This window comes from Pelophylax lessonae (genome assembly GCF_965119305.1).
Source record: "Pelophylax lessonae genome assembly, chromosome: 2".
Taxonomy (NCBI): Eukaryota; Metazoa; Chordata; class Amphibia; order Anura; family Ranidae; genus Pelophylax; species Pelophylax lessonae.
This window is the reverse complement of record NC_138769.1, coordinates 627034457-627057485: the sequence shown is the minus strand read 5'-3', so window position 1 is coordinate 627057485 and position 23029 is coordinate 627034457. Positions and strand designations below refer to the sequence as shown.

The 23029-nt window shown below is 42.4% G+C and overlaps 1 protein-coding gene across 1 annotated transcript in view; it reads left to right on the top strand.

The window, feature by feature from the left end:
• ATP8A2 (ATPase phospholipid transporting 8A2) overlaps nucleotides 1-23029 on the top strand; it is a 979867-nt gene that overhangs the window by 327193 nt on the left and 629645 nt on the right. The window contains exon 20 of the mRNA XM_082246766.1: nucleotides 17244-17313. Within this exon, the coding sequence (XP_082102892.1) occupies nucleotides 17244-17313 (70 nt within the window). The remainder of the gene's footprint in view (nucleotides 1-17243; nucleotides 17314-23029) is intronic.

Here is a 23029-nt window from a genome sequence, read left to right as displayed (position 1 = left end):
ATCTCTGCGGTGTTCATTCCGGGGGTGGAGAATTGGCAGGCAGATTATCTCAGCCGTCAGACCCTGGATCAGGGGGAATGGTCCCTCCATCCAGACGTTTCCACCAGTTGTGCCTACGGTGGGGCACCCCGGATGTGGATCTGTTGGCATCACGATTCAACAGGAAAGTTCAGAGATTCGTGGCTCGCTCCCGCGATCCTCTAGCAGAAACCGCAGACGCACTGATCGCCCCGTGGGGGCAATACCAGCTAATATATGCCTTCCCTCCTCTCGTGTTACTGCCAAGACTTCTACGCAGGATAGAGGAGGAAGGAATCCCAGTAATCCTGGTAGCTCCGGACTGGCCTCGTCGAGCTTGGTACGCCGACATGGTCAGACTGGTGGCAGACGTCCCATGGAGACTTCCTCTCAGGGAGGATCTACTGTCTCAGGGACCGATCTTCCATCCTGCTTTACGATCGCTGGCTTTAACGGCCTGGCTATTGAGACCCAGGTGCTGAAGGACAAAGGTTTGTCAGCTTCAGTTATTCCTACTCTAGTTGAAGCAAGGAAAGCGACTTCCAGAAAGATTTATTATCGCACATGGAAGTCCTACATTGCATGGTGTGAACCTTTGGGGTTCCGTCCTCGGTCTTATTCGATTAGTCGAATATTGGCTTTTCTGCAACAAGGGGTTGAGCAGAAACTGGCCTTGAGTACTATCAAGGGTCAGGTCTCAGCATTAGCCATCTTCTTTCAGAAGCCTTTGGCTACTCATTCCTTGGTGCGGAATTTCATCCAGGGGGTGCGACATCTGGCTCCGCCAGTGCACGCGCCGTTACCCCCCTGGGATCTTAATTTAGTGTTGTCGGTTCTTCAGAAACCTCCCTTTGAAGATATTAGGGAGATTCCTCTACCCACGTTGTCCCAGAAGGTGGCCTTCTTGGTGGCTATTACTTCTGCACGCAGGGTGTCAGAACTGGCCGCATTATCTTGTCGTTCACCATATCTGGTGGTTCATAGAGATAAGGTGGTTCTTCGTCCGAATCCATCCTTCCTACCAAAAGTGGTTTCAGAATTTCATCTGAATGAAGAAATTGTATTACCTTCCCTGTGTCCTAAGCCCAGTCATCCTCGGGAGTTTGCTTTACACTCCTTGGATGTGGTCCGGGCAATCAGGGTATACTTGAAAACGACATACTCGTTTCGCAAGACGGATTCACTTTTTGTGATCCCAGATGGACCCAAAAAGGGGTTGCCTGCATCTGCCGCGACCATTTCCAGATGGATCAGACAGACGGTAGTGCAGGCTTATTCTATTAAGGGTCGGGAGCCCCCGTTCCCTGTTAAGGCGCACTCCACTCGGGCACTTAGTGCGTCATGGGCCTTTCGCCATCAGGCGTCAGTGGTCCAGGTGTGCAAGGCGGCTACCTGGTCGTCGGTGCATACCTTTTCTAAACATTATAAAGTTGATGTAATGGCATCGTCTGATGCCTCGTTTGGCCGCAAGGTTTTGCAGGCCGCAATTTGAGGAGACCAGTGGTCTACCTCGAGGGTTTTTTCCGTTGGAAAATTTTTCTTTAGTCTTATTCTTTGTTTATAATGAGCCTTTAAAACTTCTAGTTTGGCACCGGTTGGGCCTTCTAGATTGGATTTGATTTTGTCAATCCCACCCCTCATTTGTGGCACTGCTTCTGGATGTCCCAGCTCTTGAGAATCAAGAAGACTACGTCTGTCAATGAGCGATAGAGAAAAATGGATTTTTGTAAGAACTTACCGTAAAATCCTTTTCTCTTAAGCTCATTGACAGACGTAGTACCCGCCCCTCTATCATTGAGTTGGGTTGGGTTAAATTCTCTGTACTGCTTTAAACAGAACTGATTCCCTGTAGCAGAGAGAGGGAGGATATACCCTCAGGGACTGCCCCTAAGGTGGAGCCAGAATGTTTTGTCTTTCTGCCTAGTCCTACTCCTGCGGAGACAACATAACCCAGCTCTTGAGAATCAAGAAGACTACGTCTGTCAATGAGCTTAAGAGAAAAGGATTTTACGGTAAGTTCTTACAAAAATCCATTTTTTTTTTTTGTTTTTGGATTGAGTGCCAAAGGGTTAGGACCTCTGTCAGTTTTTAATGCTATCTGGAAATCCATTAGAAAGATTTTTTTTTTTTTTTTTTGCGGTGGTGCAAAACCTACAACGAAAAAACCCGTAAGTGAACCAAAAACGTGCATGTAAAACACACACACAAAAAAGTGCACCTAAAGCCCCGTACACACGTACCGATTGTCGGCCGTAAATATTCGGCCGACGACCGATCGGCCGATTGTAGACTTGTTAGTATGATGCTTCCGACAGCCGACAGTGCAAGCATTAAAATTTTTGTATGCCGACACCAGAACGGCCGATTGTTCGCCAGTCAGTACAGAATTCGGCCGACAATCAGCAGATTTGCAAGACTGGGCATGCTCAGAGAAGAAAAAACACAGGGAAAGTTAACCATCACATGACATCACTTCTGCAGTTGGCTGTTGTTGGCCGACAAAATTTGTGTGCAGTCTTTTGGCACTTTTCAGCGGACAGGACATCCCTGGACAAAAGACGGCCGATCGTTCGGCCGACGATCGGTACGTGTGTACGGGGCTTAAGGGTGTGCTTTAGTCCACCCCCCGAAGGGGTAGGACTTCTACCCTGATCCCCTGGGGCGCAAGGCTTCTGACAGGGATTAAGGTTTCCATGGTCTGCCTAGCCAGAAGGCCTGGCAGACCCCGTTCTTCAGGCCAGCCGAAGCCAATCCAGAATACTTGGTCAGGGGGCTCTTCCCAAGAGAGACCCCCCAGAGGCAGGGGAGAAAGGAACCTGAGTGCCACACATCCTCCCCCTAGACATCAGGGTAAGCCCGAGAACTCACACCCTACCATCAGTGAAAACACACACAAAAGTAAAATTGACAAACAGTGAGGGAAATAAATAAGAAAATAATAAAGTGGCCATGCCAAATGTGCACTGCCTGAGGCTCAAGCACTCCGGTTTCAGTTCCTGCCGATACTAACCTTCCAGGTGCCCGTCACTCCAGCAGGTTTGCATAGCCGCCACCCAACCTTGGTCAGGTCAGATGACAGCACAGCGCCCCCACTGGATCACTGATAAGAACAGATACTACACTTGATCTTAGCCAAAAGGCCGAGAAGTGATTAGAAAGATTTTAACTCACTCTCTCTTCTGCTAAAAAAAAAACCTTTCAGCAGACCGGAATGGAAGATACATTTCCAACATCCACACAGACAGATATAACATTTTTTTTCTCCTGTAATAATAGTAGAGCAGAAGATTAGAAACCCGGTCCACATTTTATTACTTAGGGTAATGGTCAGGTATAGCTGGAACCCTGGAATTGTACTACTGCATTTACTATCCAATAGTGTTGCAGTAGTGTTTATACTGGGTGTCCGGATTCTGGGCTGGCGGCTTCTACACACCAAATAATTTCCATAGTCTCCTTGGTTTAAAATGCCAGTAAATGGATTTGAGATCCATCACACCACCAATTAATAGTCCATATACAAATTTATTACAATGGAAAATTAGGTGGAAGACTATACAAGTAAGCCAACACATTTCAGGGGCCAAAACTCACCGCTTTTATCACTTCTAAAAAAATAATGGAGGGTAAAGGATATATAGATACATTTTGTGTAGTTTCACTGTGGGCATACAGGATTTTAATCATGTCCTTGTCCCTGTTGCAAATTTTCTCTTCCTGTCTGGTAAAAGGTTGTCCGCATAGCAGAAAATGTGGGAAAATCTCTCTAATAGAGATTTGTATAGCAGGAAAAACCCAAAAGGGGTTCTTACTCCTTCCCCTTTCTATCCAAACAAAACAATTGTTTTAGATGGACATGTACTTCAAAGTCATTTTAGTGCCGGTTCACATTTGAGCGATCACAGAGATCGCATGTAATTCGGAGCGCACTGCTCCTAAAATGACATGCAATCTCTGTGCGGTGCAAATTCAGCCATACAGTTTGTATGTCTGAATTCACACTGCAATCGCGCCTAACACGCACAGGATCCTTTTTTTGGTCCGCAGCAAAATCGGATCGCATGGTGGTTCACATTAGTGCGATCCGATTCTGTGCGAACTTTCAGATCGCACTGCGATATGCAATCTGATCTAGGGGTGTCGTTAACTTTTAATTGACACCCCCAGCATATCGCATATGGCAGTGTGAACTGCCAGGGGTGCGGATGCGATGCGGGAACACGCTGTATATTCACAGCGTTCCCGCATCGCACAAATGTGAACCGGGACTTTATGTGACTTTCAAATACTTCAATTGTTTTTTTTATTATATAAAACTTTGTAAATTAGTGACAAGAGGGAACCTTTCATTTCAATGCAATCATTGTTTAAATCTGTTAAAGTTTAAACCCAGATCCTGCATTCACTATATCTGGTCTCCCACGGTACACAGAACATGGAAATGCAATTATTTTAGTAAAATTCAATGGATTATTACCTTTTTTCATCAGCAGTATATAGCAGCCTTGTGACTGTTATCCGTTCCAAGTAAAGCTTGTAGGAGGAGTTTTCATCCCCCCCCCACCGATCCTCTGTCTGGACAGTGCTGATTGGCTCTGTGCTGATCACATGCACACTCCCAAGATAAAGAAAACAACTCTCTAGCAATACACACCAAACAGAGCATGTGCAGCCCATCTCCTGGCTCTGTAAATATCAGGTTATTTTTTGGAGACAGTGAAAGAAGAGGAAGAAAGACAGGATCAAACAGCCTTTATACACAATTAACTCCTTAGGTTCCACAGTGAGTATAACAAGCATGCTTTACTGCATATACAGACTGATTTTACTGTTGTGGGTTTAGTAACATTTTAACTTCTGATTTGATTTAGCTGTAAATAGTTTTTTTGAGCAAAGCTGATCCAAACAAACATGCCATGTACCTTGGTGGTCCGAATTAACTATTTAAAGGATGCATTCACTTTTTGTTACACGGTCCACCCATATTCAGGGTGTAGCATGTAACATGTTACAAATCCTACTGGCCCCTGCACCTCCTTTAATCCCCCATTTCGGCGCAAGCTGCCACAATCTAAAGAAAACGTGGCCATGCGTGGCTCTGTCCACCTGTTTGTGTCATTCAGTCACAGTGTTCTGTGAATAAATGGACTACAACTACCTACATACTTTGTGGCTGTCAGCTTGTAGGTCTCAATGAACTACAACGGGACTGTTGAGCACTGTGGTAGTTCATTGATTTTTCTTGTAAGTGTAAAACTGACTGCCCATATGGCAAGCTTACACTGACAGTCTGCAGGAGACTTGCATGGCACTAGCGATCTGCCGATTGCGGGTGCAATACTTTCCAGGCTTTTAAAAAAATAAAATAGTAAATGCACATTTTTTTATACCTGCAAAAAATTGTGCATTTATTTATTTATTTTTTATGGTGAACTTATCCTTAAGTCCAGGTTCACACTGATGCTTTGCGAATCTGATGCAATTTCACTGTGCGATTTCACAGTGCGATTTCTGTTGTGACGGTGCAAATTTAATGCAATTTTTGAGGAAATTGGGCATAGCTGGAGATTAAAGTCTCACTGCACCCACACTAAACTCGCACAGAACCCTTTTTTTAAGCGTATCAAAACTGCACCACATTGATGTGAACAGCCTTCTTTGGAAATAATACTTTTTTAGAATAAATTGAAAATGAATCTATGCTTTTCGGATCACATATGGTCAGCATAGAATTTGCAAAAGCATGAACCGGCACTTAAAGCTAAATCAAACCTGGAGTTTGGCTTTAGGGCCAGTTCACACTGGTACGACATGCGTTCCGACTTCGAGAGCACAAGCCATGACATGTCAAAATCAGTGGTTCCCTATTAAAGCCTTCTTAACTGGTCCGACTTGTGCCGGTCTGACTTGGAAAAAAGTTCCTGCACTACTTTGGTCTGACTTGGGCACCATTTCAGCCCATTGATTTTAATGTGATTCACATCCAAGTCGGATCATCATCCTAACTGATCCGACTTGTGCTTTGAGGATCTTGAAGGGGAATCCCACGCCAAAATTTAAAAAAAATGACGCGGGGTCCCCCCCTCCTAGACTATACCAGGCCCTTTGATTCTGGTATGGATTTTGAAAGGAAACACCACGCCCAAACAAAAAAAAAAAAACGCGTGGGGTCCCCCCAAAATCCATATCAGACCCTTATCCTAGCATGCAGGCCGGCAGGTTAGGAAAGGAGGAGCAAGCAAGCAGGCCCCACTCCGGGACCATACCAGGCCACATGCCCTCAACATGGGGGGTGGGTGCTTCGGGGTGGGCAGGCTCTGCCTTGTTCCAATGTTGATGGGGACAAGGGCCCTTTCCCAACAACCCTGGGTGGTGGTTGTGGGGGTCTGCGGGCAGGGGGCTTATAGGAATCTAGAAGTCCACTTTAACCGCCTTAGCGGTAAACCCGAGCGTGACTCGGGGTAGGAATTTTCTGCTATTAGCGGTATCCCCGAGTCACGCTCGGGGTCAATGGGCAGAGCGTGCAGACAGCGCAGCGGAGCTTCTCTTACCTTATCCTGGCGATCCAGCGATGAGCTCTCATTGCTGTGACCGCCAGCGAGATCTCCGCCGCTCGTCTGTCGGTAGGAGGACTTCCTAGTTCCGTTCCCTGCAGCAGCAATGCTGCATGGGAGCGGAACTAGGGAGGGAAATTAAAAAAAAAAAAAAAAAAAAACGTTGCACAAAACACATAACACATTTTATATTATATATATGCATATATATATATGCATATATATATGCATATATATATATATATATATATATATATATATATATATATATATGCATATATATATATATATATATGCATATGTATGCATGTATGCAATGCTGCATGGGAGCGGAACTAGGGAGGGAAATTAAAAAAAAAAAAAAAAAAAAACGTTGCACAAAACACATAACACATTTTATATTATATATATGCATATATATATATATATATATATATATACATATATATATGTATATATATATATATATATACATATATATATATATATATATATACCTATATACACACACACACATATATATATATATATATATATATATATAAAATTATATTATTGATTCGATTATAATTCATGCGTTATATATATATATATATATATATATATATACACACACATATATATATATATATATATATATATATATATCTATATACACACATATATATATAATATATAGCGCATGAATTATAATCTAATCAATAATATAATTTTATTATATATATTATATATTAAATAATAAAATAATATTATTGATTCAATTATAATTCACTTGTTTGTGTTTCAAATTTATCACATCTGGGATGTCTACTAGACTCTTGTTTTGGTCAGGTTTAAGTCAGTAATTACTAAGAATTGTAGGCCTATAATACATAACGCCAAATTTCCATGAAAAGAATTGTACCGCTTTTGGAACAGAATTCCTGACAGAATCATACCGCCAGGGAGGTTAAGAAAGGGGGCCTCCAGATCCCGCCGCCCCCCTACCCCATGTGAATGAGTATGGGGTAAATTGTACCTCTACCCGTTCACCCAAACCAAAAAAAAGCAAGAGACAGTTTTTGACAAGTCCTTTAATAAAAATTAAGAATATACCCATTGTAGCCCCAAAGTGTGTTCTTTCTCTGGTACTGCCACCGATGTCTTCTTTCTCCGGTTCCGCCACCAATGTCTTCTCCCTCCGCTGATGTCTTCTCACTCCCCTGATGTCTTCTTCCTCCGGTCTTCTCCCCCCGCTGATGTTTTCACCTCTGGGAATGACTTCTTTCACCGGAATTCTCCCTGTGCTGATGTCTTCTTCCTCTGGTGATGTATTTTCCCTCCGCCAATGTCTTCTTCCATGACCCACTAAAAATAAAAAAGTGGTCCTCTTTCTCTTTCGATGCTGGCTCCCACCGCTGTGTCAGCTCCGCTGTCTGGCAGTTCTTATATAGCTATAAGGCATGGGCATCTGTTTATGTCACCTGGAGACTCTGCCCCTTGTCAAGGGGTGAGGTCTTCGGGTCTCTAGGCTCTGCCCCCCCCCGCCCCAAAACCCTTACCAGACCGAAGGGTCTGGTATGGTCTTGGGGGAGGGGACCCCACACTTTTTTTTTTTAATTCGATGTGGGGTTCCTCTTCAAGATCCATACCAGAATCAAAGGACCTGGAGGGGAAGGGATACCACGCCAGTTTTTTATTTGAAAAATTTGGCATGAGGCTTCATCCATACCAGAAGCAAAGGAATTGTTTTGATTGGTCACAGGACAAGTCCCAATCATCCCAAAGTCGGATCCCATTCATTGAAGTTGCATGGAAGATGGACATGAAGTTGCAGGACAAAGTCAGATTGTAAGTCATGTGACTTCCATATTGGATCAGTGTGAACATAGCCTCGAGGTAACAACTGTTAAGGAAGGATATCAATCAAATAGTAATAAACTCTTGGGGTTTCGTTAGCTTAGCACATAATAAAATAAACATTCCCCAAAAAACTATTTATAAACCTTTTTACCCCAGCACTTGCACTTTACAACTTTCAATGCTGCTGGCTCCTGCTTTCTCTGTGCTGGTTTTCACAGGAAAGGGTTAACAGTGTGTATACAGGTGCCTATTTTATGGGTACACTTTACCTCTCGTTGTATTGAACAGTATTGTGCTAGTGAGTTTCTTGTATAGTAGGCTGCCTAGGGGGGCTAGATAAGAGCGAAGGCTGCTACTTCACAGGTGTTCATGGCGCTGCTCTCTTGTGCTCTCTTGGGGTGGGTTATAAATACAAGGGGAGGCAGCCTAAGTAGTCTCTGGACACTCCTCATGGGAACAGTCAGGAAGAGATACTGTGAAATGGGATTTTTCTAAGAGCACATCACCTTACTTTTTGGGTACCCAGTCGGGGTGCCAGAAATCAGAGGATGGATCTTAATAATGGACTCTTTCTATCTGAGAGGTATGAACTAGGCAGATTGAATCAGGATGAACTAGTCAGAACTGTGCATGTAAGGAACTGTGAAAGACTGTGCCACATTAATTCCGTATTTGCAAGAAGCTCAAGTAAAATTTCTCAAAGTTACTATATGCCTGGTCTGAAGTACCTACAAGAGGGTGCATACAAGGTGTACAGAAGAACAGGGCTTACAACAGGGGATGTACACTACCAAGGGTTAACAAGTGGTGAATACTGCAGAAAGAGAAAGACTGCCTTGCCATTTGCCATGGGTATCCAGAGGAGTGTTTGGTTCTGAAGCTGCCAGCTGGTGAGCGTACAGTCACTTGGCAAGGATCACAGTGTGCTCTAGTAGTGAGGAGGTTTCTGAGAACAACTCCCTCCCCAGCAACTGGTGCCCCATTATCGAGACTAGAACCGTAGCATTGAGCCCCTATGTATCTAGCCTATATGTCATGGAAAAGAATATGAGAGAGGATCCTCAGAAGTACAGAACCTTAGGCAAATTTATGAAAAGTGAAAAGTCTCAAGTATGTCACTGGTAGTGAGGTGGCATTAAAGCTAGGCTGGAGTGTGGGATACAGGCTCAGTGGTATCCTCTCAAACCATGTAAGGAAGTCTGAGTACAGTTAGTCAAGTGGAATGCTGCTGTGAAACACAAATGGTTAATTATACCAAGACGTGCTTGCAGTGGTGCCTTGATGCAAATTTCTCATGATGGCGGCATCCCCCCGCTTATTTAGGCATTAGGGTGCAAAGTTTTCAGAGCACCCCTTTAGGGTTCCTTAAGCCACAACTGAATAGTGCCATGTGGAGTCAGTTTGTTAGTTTGGAGAAGGGAGGAGCAGTGAGTGCCTTGCCATCCAAGGCTATGAGGCTGTGTGTTTCTTCTGATGCACACAGCATAGATAGACAAAGCTTTTGTTCAAGCATGCAGGGCCAGATTAACATAGGGGCTATTGGAGCTGCAGCTCCAGGCCCCTACCTTAATATAGGCCCCGGGTTGGCCATATTCACTGTTACTGCTCTTCTGTCACTTGTAAACACAGAAGTCTGGCTTCTATGCTCGCTTCCCCAGGCAGCTCCCTCAGAACCTCCCCACACAGCACGAAGGCCGGACAAGGAGGGACAGTTGCCGATGCATGGATGTGTTTATGGGCTTCAGAGACAGCATCCCATGTTGAATTAGGCATGCATGGCTGCACCCTTCCTCCTCTGGGTGCATGCCAAGGCACGCCCCTTAAGGCCCTTCTAAATCCTCAGCACCAAGCCCATGATGCTCTTAATCCGGCCCTGCAAGCATGCACTGGTTGCTCCGTACGACACTGCCAGAGAAATGGGCCACCCTGAAACAGAAAACCTTGAGCAATATGGCACCAATTTAAACAAATATAGGCAAGGATTAATAAATGAAGAAGCTGCATACTCAGCAAGTAAAAACATCAGCTTCTGAAAGTATTTAAAAAGACTAATGGTTTAAAGCGGAACTAAACTCTGCTAATCAAACCTTCCTGTTTCTAATCCTAATGCTACAAGCCTCAGTAAATAGATAGGAAGGTGTGCTATATTTACATGTTTTAAACTTTTTCTTCAGTTGCTTTCTGGGTTCTGGCCTAGGTTGAAAGGATGTCATCTTTTGCTGTAGTCTTCATAGACCTTTTTTTATTTTCTTATATCTAAAGGAGGGGACGGGGGGTTTTCTAAGCTCTGCAAAACCCCTTGCTTGCATGCCTCAGCTAAGGGCAGATGGATCCCATGAAGTAAATGCTACATTAATCATCTGCCCTTATTCAAGATGGCCACAGCTAGAAATGCTGGGGGGGGGGGGTGTTTTTCAAAGTGATTTCTCAACAAAATTAAGCATAGAGACATGGATGGATGGGTGAATTTGTCTTGAACATTAAAAATGAAAGAAATATAATTTTCAGTTTGTGTTGGTCAGATACGGTTAAGGTCTGCTTTAATATCACTTAGTGAGATGGCTGTGCAGTAAATTTGTCACGTCTGTGTGTCTGTCTAGCCATCTATCTGACTGTAAATCTCTCTATCTATCCTATGCCTGTTTGTGTATCTTTCTTTATATTTAGAAATGACTTTAACAGGAAGACCCCTGAGCACTAGCAGTACTGTGGATAATCCAGCGATAGGTACTGTAAGCAAAGAGTTGAAGATAAATAGCATGTGTATCTGAACAATGTCCTCATTACTCCCAGGGCAGGACCAGGCTTCCTGAGCTAGTGCTGACTCCCTCCTATTACCTTTAATGTCTTCTGAGAAAGTCCAACTAATGAGGAACCCACATCCAGGTCTTTCTGCCAAGCAAAAGTTACGAGCCATCCATCTTTTCTGAGCAAAAGTGTGTTTGTTTAACAGGGGGAGTCATGCTATAGCTTGTGCCATCGGGCTACTGCATGCTACTTTGTTATTAACATCATGCTAGAGCCGAGCCTGTATAAAAGCTGAGGTTGACCACTCTCTGTATGGTGCCACATTTGTATTTTCAATCATCTGAACATTGAAGCCAGTTTTTAAGCAGCCTTTTTTTGTAATTGAGCATTTTAAATCGCTGTGGATTTTATAAATACTTTGCCTGATACATCAAATGTTGTTTAGCTTAGCAGTATCCCTGATTATATTATTGTTCCAAAACACATTCTAATTAGCATTTTATTGATTAAAGTTATTAATGGAAAGTTTGAGTGTGATGTTGCGTAAAAATGTTAAATATTAATTTATACTGCATGTGAGTTTATCATTCATTTTTACATTCAAGTGATTTAGAAGGAAGAAATGTTGCCTAGTGCTCATCCTTTATTATAGGTTGGTGGAAAGGTTCCTTTTATAGTTATTATAACTATATACTAGTATGTATTTGTATCTGATATAAAGAAAAAAACTCACCACCCCCATGGCTGAGGAGTTGGATAGTGGGCAACTGCCCACTATGCGCTATAAATCATTCAGTATAAGGTCAGGTTCACACTTGCTGCGGCCGCGGCTCACAGCAGGGGGGGTCAAAGCGTCCCTGTTCTCTGTTTCAGGTGCGAATCAGGTCCGAATTGTTGGCTGAATTTGAACCTGAAACAGAGCCAAAAACGCACAGGACCCTTTTCCAGTGCGGACCGCCGCTGCCCAGGAGGTGTGTGAACTGGCTCCATTGAGAGCTGGTTACACCCTCCTGTCATGTGAATTGGATGCGGTGAACCCGCATCCAATTCGCATAAGTGTGAACCCAGCCTAATGGGAAAACTGGGATACCGCTTTCAGCACTGGTGTTTCCAAAGCAGGGATGCTTCTCTCAGCAAAGGTGCTCCCAAAGCACAGATACCGCTCTCAACACAGACATTCCCAAAGTGGGGATACTGCTCTTAGCACTGGTGCTCCCAAAGCAGGAAGGCTGTTCTTAGCAAAGGTGATCTCAAAGCTGGTATATGGCTCTCAGCACTGGTGCTCCTAAAGCACAAATACCACTCTCAGCACTGGTACTCCCAAAGATGGGAAACCGCTCTCAGCAATGGCGCTCCTAAAGCTGGAATACAACTCTCAGCATTGGTTCTCCTAAAGCTGGGCTAAAACCCTCAGCAATGGTGCTCCTAATTAAAAAAATATAGTGAAGCGCATAAAAAATCCCATAAACATAACATACAAGTGTCCAAGATGAAAGAATCAAAATATTCATGTATTAGTGTATACATATAAGTTAAAGTAGAACTATGGGCAAAACTTTTTTTTTTTTTATTTCAGGTAGAGCAAGGGAGGGTTCTAACCCCCATCAGACGCTATCTGTGTCCCATTGCAGAGATTTTCCCATAGCCAAACAGGAACTGAAAGGAAATCCCTCCAAATTAGGGAATTCCTTGGGGACCCCCAGGTCACCAGAACTAGTGTCCCTATTGGAAGATTTTCCTTCTACTTTTCTGGGGACAACCCAAAATTTGGATTTCATTTTACTTTCACTTTCAATGATAATGGTAAACAGGACAAATAGAGTGGGTATATCTCCATAACGGGGCACAGAGAGCAATAAAACCTAACAGGTGTTCTAACACTCTGTCCAAAACTAAAAAAAAAGTTTTGCCTTTAGTTATACTTTTAAAGTGATAGAAATGTCCTATTGTGTATATTGAGAGAAATGGAAGATTGTGAATCCCAAAAGAGCCTCCAAGCTTTTCAGCAATGGAACCACCACGAAGACCACCACAGTGTGTAAAGAGTGGGGGCTTACCAGATTCTGATGACCCTCCCAAAGGAGGGGTCAAAATGGCTCATAATTATCCACACAGACTACAAACTGCTTGAGGGATCACAACATTGCACTTCAATGTATCCCACCAGTCAGTATATGAAGACTCTCCACACAGGCAACACAGGCTAGATATTTTTAAAGAAGAGAAAGATGCCTTCCATAGCGTAAAACTCAGAATATGTAATGTACATTTTTTGTGAACATAGTCTGGGCAAAATTTTACTATAACCCAAAATGGTGTAGCGCAGCGATCACTAAATGGCAGACCGCGGTTTGGAACTGGACCGAATAACAGTCCTGTCCAGACCGCAGCCCTACCACTGCCATGGCTGGGTCCCCTCTCCCAAGCCTTGGTGCTGCAGATCAGGACAGAGAGTATGAGTTTTTTTAAATTAATAAGCAGGGTAATCACCTGCTTGTTAACATAGAACTTAAGCAGCTTCATTCCCGATCTGCATGCTCCTTCTGCCCCCGCCTGCTGTGAGGATGTTATAGTTGGCTGGGCTGGAGGCCTGGGAGAGAACACCCCAGGAAGATTAGTACTTCTGCCCTGCCAAAGGTACTGTAGGACTGTACAGGGGAGGCTTGCATAAAAAGAGGCTCTGTGTTGTGTAAAGAGGCACTGTGATGTACAGGGGGACTGCAATGTGAAGGGGAACTGAGGACACAGGGTCTGCTTTAAAGGGGGACTGTAATATTAAGGAGCACTGTGATGTAAAGTGCACGGCAATGTAAAGGGGGCAGTGATGGGAATTGTAATTGAGGGCACTGTGGGACTGCTTTAAAGAGGGGATTGTGTTGTAAAGGGGACTATGATATGAAAGGTACACTGAAGATGATAAAGTACGGGGGTGGACCATGACGTGTTATGGTGCTAGCGAGATTTGGACCTCTGCCAGTAGGAAATTTTTTCTGGCTGGACCTCTGTAATTTTTAATTCAAAACCCCTGGTGTAACGCAACTCTCCTAATACCTAATACCATAAATACCATAAATCAACAGTGTCAAAAATACATAACATGTAACACAACTTATAAAATGTGCATCAAAAATTTGGAAATTTCTTCCAAAAATATATATGTATAACACAGTCCAACAAATGTCTACGTGTGCAACTAAAATATGTGAAAATCTGATGATTATTATCCAACTTCAGTCAACGAAAATCACTATGGTGACAAAACTGAATAATGTGAATCCACCACCTGTGCAGATTGGCCTCTCCCCTCACTGACATGACCCCTGCATTACCAGTAGGTCACACCACACAGTTTTTCCTGCAACCATATAAAAACACACAGAGGGCGCTCCGATCTAGTGCATTATTCTGAGACAAATAATTTATTGTATTAAAAACATCATACTTATAAAGTTGCAATTGTTAAAAGCACATCACAGATCTCAGCATAGTTCCATCCAATTTGTGTCAACATGTATAACAGATACAACAGAAATTAAAGACCCCCGTGGGCTAACGCATTTCGAGGAATTTCTCTTCTTCAGAGCCACGCAGTTTTCCCTCTCGGCACTACTTCCAAATCTTCACTGCCTCTTATTCAGATGAGTTGATAGATGGATGGATGGATCTCAGATACAAACAGCATACATGCAGGGGGAAAAAAGTTGACCGTGAATCGCTCGTCTTTCACAAACACTGACAAGCTTGATACAGAGATGGCCATGGGATGATATCAGGTATGGGGTTCCTTATCCTAGTTTGTGAAAGATGAGCAATTCACGGTCAGCACTGCCTATAGTCCCATTTCTTGTAAGTGCAATATTTTATCCTATTATTAAATGAAAGTTCCAAATGGAGAACACTAGGGTGGTGTGCTTTTTCTCCCTGCATGTATGCCATCCACCCATCCACTCGTCTGAATAGGAGGCAATGAAGATTTGGAAGTAGTAGCTCTTTGCTTCATCCACAGAGAGGGAAAACTGTGTGGTTTAACCTACTGGTAATGCAGGGGTCAAATCAGTCAATCTGCATGGGTGGTGAATTTGCTTTATTTAGTTTATGATGGAGATTTTGGGTGACTGAAGTTGGATAATATTCATTGGTTTTCACATGTTTTAGTTGCACATGTGGCTATTTGTTAGACTGTGTTATATATATTTGGAAGAAATTCCCCAATTTATGATGCACATTTTATAGGTTGTGTTACATGTTATGAATTTTTGACACTGTTGATTTATGGTATTTATGCTTATAGGAGAGTTGATCTACACCATTTTGAATTATAGTTTACAAAAAATTTTGAATCACTTTCACACTTCTCACTGTCACTCCATTTGACGGAATCCACTTGCTCGGCGGGATCAATCCGCTTACCCCCCATTGAGCAGGCAGATGACAGGTCCATCTCCGCTCCCTCTGCTGAGATGGATCTGTTAGAATCCCCCTCTTCTCTATGGGGAGATTGGAGGAAAACGGACCGCCTGTCCGTTGTCATCTGGTCCCATCTGATCCTCTAGAGCAGTGTTTCTCAACTCCGGTCCTCAGGGCACACTAACAGGCCAGATTTTAAGTATTACCTTGGGGAGATGCAGACTAGAATACTGCAATCACTGAGGAGCAAATGATATCACCTGGGATGTATTTTAGTTTTCTTGCAAACCTGGTCTGTTAGTGTGCCCTGAGGACCGGAGTTGAGAAACACTGCTCTAGACGGATGGAAAATAGAGTCACCATCCCTCTGGATTTGGCGGACAGGATCAGATCAGATAGCAGCAAGTGTCAACGGACATGTCACCGCTGACATCCGCCACTCCATAGGGGGGGAATGGAGGGTCCAATGAGGTCCGCCTGAAAAACTGACAGGTGGACCTGATCAGAAAGCCCGTGTGAAAGGGGCCTTTTAGGTGTTGGCTAGCAATTCATTCAGCACAGATTTTGTTTACCAAATAGATTGCGTTGATTGATCACTTATATAAAATTTTACTGACCAGCCTATTGTTCCCCCAATCAGAGCACTACCATGCTGACTTTTCAGGCTTTGGAAATATTATTGCCTGAGAATCAATTACAGTAAAACCTTGGATTGCGAGCATAATTCGTTCCGGAAACATGCTTGTTATCCAAAGCACTCTTCTATCAAAGCGAATTTCCCCATAAGAAATAATGGAAACTCAGATGATTCGTTCCACAACCATTTATTCAAAAGTCCTTCAGTTTATAGTCTATATAAAAAGATTATAGCAATGTAATTTAGGTTGTGTAACCATAAAATGTCCATCCACAAATGGCAGCCTCCACAAGGGGATTAGAAGCAAAATCCAGCAGGAGATACAGAATAAAAGAGAAGAGAGGTGCCTCTAAGTGTAGCAATATGGCTACATTTTTTTGAAGGTATTAAATTTAGCAACTCACATGGTTAATAGGCGCACCCAGGGTAGAGCTGTCCACATAGACCATCCTCCTCACCGCCGTCTCTCACCACTGACCGGGAAGACTACCCTGCAGTAGAGTGGTCTGAAAGCGAGGCTTGAAGCGCTCTTGGAACGCAGTGTGGAAGGGAATCAATGGCGGTGTTGAGGACAGTCTATTTGTACAGCTTTACCCAGGATGCCTTCTTACGTAGATGTGCCCTTTTTAATCATCAACCATGTGAGTTGCTAAATGTTGTACCTTCAATAAACGTTACCCTATTGCTGCACTTAGAGGCACCTCTCTTTTATACTCAGTTGGGTGTATATCAAGACATCGCTTGTTTATCAAGTCAAGATGAATAAAAACGTTTTGCTTGTTTTGCAAAATGCTCTCAAACCTAGTTACTCTCAATCCAAAGTTTTACTGTACTTCCAATCGCATAAGCCCTTTTTATTTTTAGTGGTTTAAAAACATTACAATTCCAGACTTGGCTTGATGGAATCCCAGGCTGTCCCAAGAATAGCAGCACGGTTTTATAATAAATGGGATACATTCAATAGCTTTAACTGTGTACATGCTACTGACATGACCCTCTTTCCTCACTGACAGAATTAATCTTTCCGTTTGTTTCAGCAACAGAAAAAGAATGTCTGTGATTGTCCGAACGTCATCAGGGAATCTCAGGCTCTATTGCAAAGGAGCAGTAAGTTTCCCGTCATTTCTGCTCCATGTTGTGATTTATTTAATGTTAGTATTGAGTTACCAGGTACATCACTTCTAGAACAGCAAGCTCCTCTAACACTGATTACTGTTTTTTTTTTGGTGTGCTGGAACTACAGCATTGGAAATCTCTTTTATTTCATTAAGGTTCCAAATCTGCCGCTGTGGCATTCAGAAAACTGACAGTTTTTTCTAAGTGGCCTTGCACACTTTTTTCCCTATTCAAGTGTTCTTATTTATGAATGCAGTAACCCAAAGCATACAGTATTTATATGCTTAAATACAGTAATCCATAGCATCAGAATCAATTCTGCGGAGGTTAGATCGGTACAAGAAAGATTATGATGGGCTGTTATGGTTTACTGCATGGGAAAAGTGGATTGAGTGTAATGGGTCATATTTCCAAAGCCTTCTATGAAAAAGACAGTGTTGTACAGGTTACAGCAAGCAACATTTTATTGCTTTGTGGTCAGTTCAACATTCCCTCTGAGCTCTTGTTAATATATTTTGATACCTACGTCCTAGGGTTCACAGCCACAGTTAACAGGCTTCTGTAAAGGTTCCATCCACCCAAAAATAAGATTTATCTTTGTGTAGGTGCCTGCAGGTTGTACTGGGTTTTATGTTTTTGGGGGAATTCTGCAGGAAGATCACTGCACCAGTTTCCCAGTTCCACCCACCTCTTGGTCATTACATTGGTGTCTTCCTTTCTCATCCTAGTTTTGAATATGTTCTATTCTACAGAATAGGTAGAAGAGCTAGGGAAATTCAGTTCTATACTGAAGCCCCCAATAAATATAGGAAGGTAAGTGTTAATAAAGCAGTTGTATACCCCGCTTTGTTATTTTTACCTACAGGTAAGCCTATAAGGCTTACTTGTAAGTAAAATGAATATCTTCTAAACGTGCACTGTTTAGGGGATATTCACCCTGCATGCAGCTACTGACGTCAACAGGGCATGCTCTCTGAAGGTCCGGTATATCGTGGCAGAACTTCAGAGCATTTTGCTGGAACCGAGAGGGTCCCACACGCACGTGCAGGAGTGAAGTAATTGCGGCTCCAGCCACTCACAGAGCCGGAACCCGCAAACCCAGAATAAGCACCGGGGAAACATATTAGCCCCCTCAGCGGTGATCAGGCGCCGCTTCAGGGGCTTCTTCTGAGTTAAGTATTTGATATTGTGCTAGTATGCAATTATTTTATTTTTTTGTTAAGGGTATACAACCGCTTTAAGATTGCCAACATCTATCCGCAACTGAAACATCAGCTGTGGATATATTGTTTAACTACTTTACCACTAGCCCATAATATCCCTTCTTTCCAGGCCATTTTTCAGTGCTATGATAGTTTGACTGACAATTACTTATGAAGCACTGTACGCAAATAATTTTATGGAATTTTTTAGAGACAGATAGACTTTTTTTGTGATATGCAGCTGTTTTCGGTCCACGCCAGAAATAGTGCTGTCCCCTCATTTCTCTCTGTTCTGCTGTTTGCAGGATGAGCAGAATTTCATAATATTGTGCCTCCTAGAATCTGTTCCATGTCGTTCAAACTGCATGCGTGTGCAGTGCGTCCTCTTTAGGCTTCAGCTAACCTGAATAGCAGCGGCTCCAAACCATTTAAACTCCACACAGTGTGCTCAGTTAGAGAATGAGACTATGCATACGTAGAGTTTGAATAGCCCAAAGTAGCCACTGCTAAAATTAGATGTAGCTTGGAGAGAACACCAATCAATCTACCAGCAGCAGGGCAGAGAGGAATAGGGGGCCAATGCTTTTTCTGGTGAGAAGCCAAAACAGCCACTATCTATACAGGGAGGACCTTCACCATTTCCATCATCAGTAGCTATGTATGTACTATTCATTGGATGTAGAATTGCATGGGGGAATTTCGTAAAATTTTCCTGAAAGGTGAACGTACACTTTAAATACATAAACAATTATCTAGGTTGCCAAATTACAAAGTAAAACAATATGTGTTACTAGGGAAGCTTAATGTGACATTAAATAATGTCATTAAATATTAATAGAGGCTCCAAAGGAGGTTTTGAAATAGGTTTCCCAGAAATCTGACCACCAAAACCAACTTGCTTTTTTCTATAAAATTTCTGCCACGCCACAGAACATCACATCACACTTACTCACCATGCAGTGGAGATCTCCAAAGCAGTGTGCTGTGTTATTATGTGATGCTGCAATAACGTATGAACGTTCTCCACCTGAGTATACCAAGTTCAGCATTCATACACAGGGGCAAATGTTGTTAAAGCAAAAATGTGCACAGACCCTAAAAAACCATCCACTGCCCCAGTGTTGAAGTTTTTGTACAGCAAAACACTTTTTTTTTCAAATTTGAAAAGAGTTTAGGTTAAAACCCTGTCTAATTTATTTTTGCTGTCTGTTTCCCTTTGAGAAGATTTCTTGTCCTGGAGATGCAACGGGAAGTGAAATATTTTCAAAGTGAGGGGAGTCCGGCTCAGCCACCAGAAATTGTCATTGGAACAGGCATCCAATTGGAACTGATGACAATGGTCAATCTACATGGCGAGGACATAGAAAGCAAAAAAACCTATCTAGATGATACTAATGTAATACCTGCGCAACAGGATAAAAATAAATAATAAACTTGTGGGCAGCTGTGCCTTCCCAATGAATACACATTGAACAATGATTAATATTATTAAAGCTGCACTCACCCACTTCTAACAAAACCTAATATAGCATCCGAAAACCTACAAATAAGTACAACTGATTTTCTGTAAATAAATTGATCTATATACAATATAATGTAATAAATTTAAAGTGACAACCAAAAAGTCCAACGTGGTATCAATAAGTTCCCTTTTGTAAAGTGTCAGTGCTCAAAAGGTGCTTGAGTGATGCTTTTCTTCTATATGAAATAAAGTGCTTTCCGCCGCCAACACTCTGCACAAATGTGCCCAAAACCCCAGTGGGTCCACACTCACCAACTGAAGTTGACCCCTTTTAGCATATGCCAAGGGGGGTCTGCAGTGCTTTTCCACAGCTCCGCTGTGCATGGTAGCTCTCCTCTGATTTCAACATCTCTGACCCAGAACCATGGAACAGCTCATATATTGGGAAGGATCAAACAGAAAAGGATCTCAAAGTGCACACTAATTTTATTAAAATCCATAAAAAATATAATATAAAAAAACACTCGCACTTTTCGGTGCCCACTCTCTGGCACCCTGAAATCCGCTGCCGGTTTGTTTGTATGAATCACCGCCACTCTGCTGCAAGAGGCGGCGTGCTCTAATCCTTGGCTTGTAGACCAAAAAAGATGTGCTCGCCCCTACGGGTTTGTGTTTCATCACTGCTTAGATATCATCAAGAGGTCCTCCAGATGATGTCCAAGCAGTGATGAAACACATACACATTTTTTTTTTCTTATTTGTAGGTTTTTGGATGCTATTTTAGGTTTGATTAGAAGTGGGTGAGCGCGGTTTCAATAATAACAAAAAAACATATCAAGGGTACTAATCCTTTCCTACCCTAGCCAAAATAATAAGATTTACAATAAGGAATAATAAGGATAAGAATCACATATTCACATATTTTCTCCTCCATCAAATTGACATGGCACAGTTACAGCACTGGTGGTAGCACCATATTAGATTTCATTGGGAGAACTCTGTTTTCTGTGTCATGGCAAGCCTGTACACACTGAAAAGTCAGCATGCCTCTTTGACAGCTAATATTTAGATTATGTGAGTCATCCGGGACTTTGCAGGAGGGCCCATTCACACCAGTTTCCCGAAATACGTTCAAAATGTACTGCGCTTGCTATGCTAAGGTCACCCAAAGCGCAGGTCACAAATGTGTGTTTGCCTGCACTGAATTTAATGGTACAGAAGTATTATGGGATCTAGTTGCAGTGCATTTTTTAAAGTAGTGCATGCACTATTTTTGGTGCGGTGCAGTGCAATTTCAGCTTATTCAAATGAACAGGCTGAAAACATGGTGCATTCAAGTGGCACAGGAATTGCACAGGAGCACAAGTGCATTCCTGTGGGGTTCCTGGTGTGAACTGGCCCTAAATCCTTTTCACTCTGGCTGTTAAGTTTTAAAAGTTCTGTAATGGTTAGTATGCAGCTGTAATTCTTTGGCCTGGCTACAGCTTCATTTAACCACTTCGGCACTAGAAAAAAAAAAATCAAAGAAAAAGGGCGAAAACACCTGGTGCATTATCAACAGCACTTTATTGAAGGATTAAAAGAGTACATACTCACAAATGCAAATGTTATATCAGCATTGTACGTAAACCAAGGAATCAAAGGGTCTTGTACACGATACAGCTCTTCTGGTTTAAAGCATGTCATACTACTAGTTGACGCGTTTCAGGGGACATGCCCCTTCTTCAGGGCAACACTGGTCTGAGCTCCCCATCTTCTCTTATAGATAGAAACTTTTCACCATTCCCCCCCAATAAGGGTAGGGGGGAGGAGGAAGGGATCAGAAAAGAGACATACTCATCCCAATGATCAAGCTTCAGAGCTCTCTCAAAGTTTGTAAAAAGCAAACCAAGTCTTATATTGTATATATGCCCACGCATAAGAATTCTTAATTAACCATATGCAGGAGTCATATTACTAAAGAACCCCATATCACTTATCTCTCACCTGGTTTTACATAAAAAGTTACAGATGACTGGCGATATTGCCTGAATAATAAACAATCACCATCTTCCCTTTCTGTATAACGCCCATGGGGGAGGCCACCTCCAATAACCACTTAAGCACTAGAGCATTTTTTCATTTTTAGGCACACATGTATAAATCTGCATTATTGGCCATAAAATCACTTAACTCCCCAGAACATTATATATTTTATAAAAGCAGAGAACCAGAAGAATAAAAAGATGATAGTTGCAATTTTTTTTATATTTTTGCAACTGTAAACAGATTAAAATTTTCAGGAAAAAAATAAATAAAATTAATTTCAGTGCAAACACACGATATAATACCCAATTTTTTGATAAAATATAAAAGATAGGGTTGCACTGAGTAAATAGATTTCAAACAAGTCATAAAACTGTGCGCTTGTGATGTCGCAAAAAACTACGATACCCCAAATTCTCCATAGTCGACTCTTAAAAAGCCTTTACAGCTCATCAGTTTAGAATAACTGCTCTCACTCCAACGTTCACGGCAATGCCTCACATTTGTGGTGCGATTGCAGTTTACATACACATGCACACCGTGAGCATGCATTTTAATTTGTGGGTGTGTGGGGGGCAATGGGCATTACAATTAATTTTTTTTAATACATTTTAATACAGTTTTATTTTATTACCTTTATTGAATTTTTATTTAACTTTATTTCTATTGCAAGGGATTAACAAACCCCCTTGTGATAGCATTGGATAGGTGACAGGTACTATTTATGGAGACAATTTTAGATCCAGATGTCTCCATTGCCCTCCAGAGCATCTAATCAAGCAAAGATCTGCTCGGTTAGATGCTCCCCTGGCTGTAGCAGCCAGGGAATGGAAGCTCTGAAACCAGAAGTGACAAAATCATCATCACTTCCAGTTTCATTCAGTGCAGAGGAAACCGAAGGACGGATGCCCCTCAGTTTTTCCTGTTCGCCATCCTGAAGTGCCTAGATGTGGTCACAAGCTCCCAAGAGCGGGAGGGCCCCCGAACTACATGTACATCCAAAGCACATATCCATCAG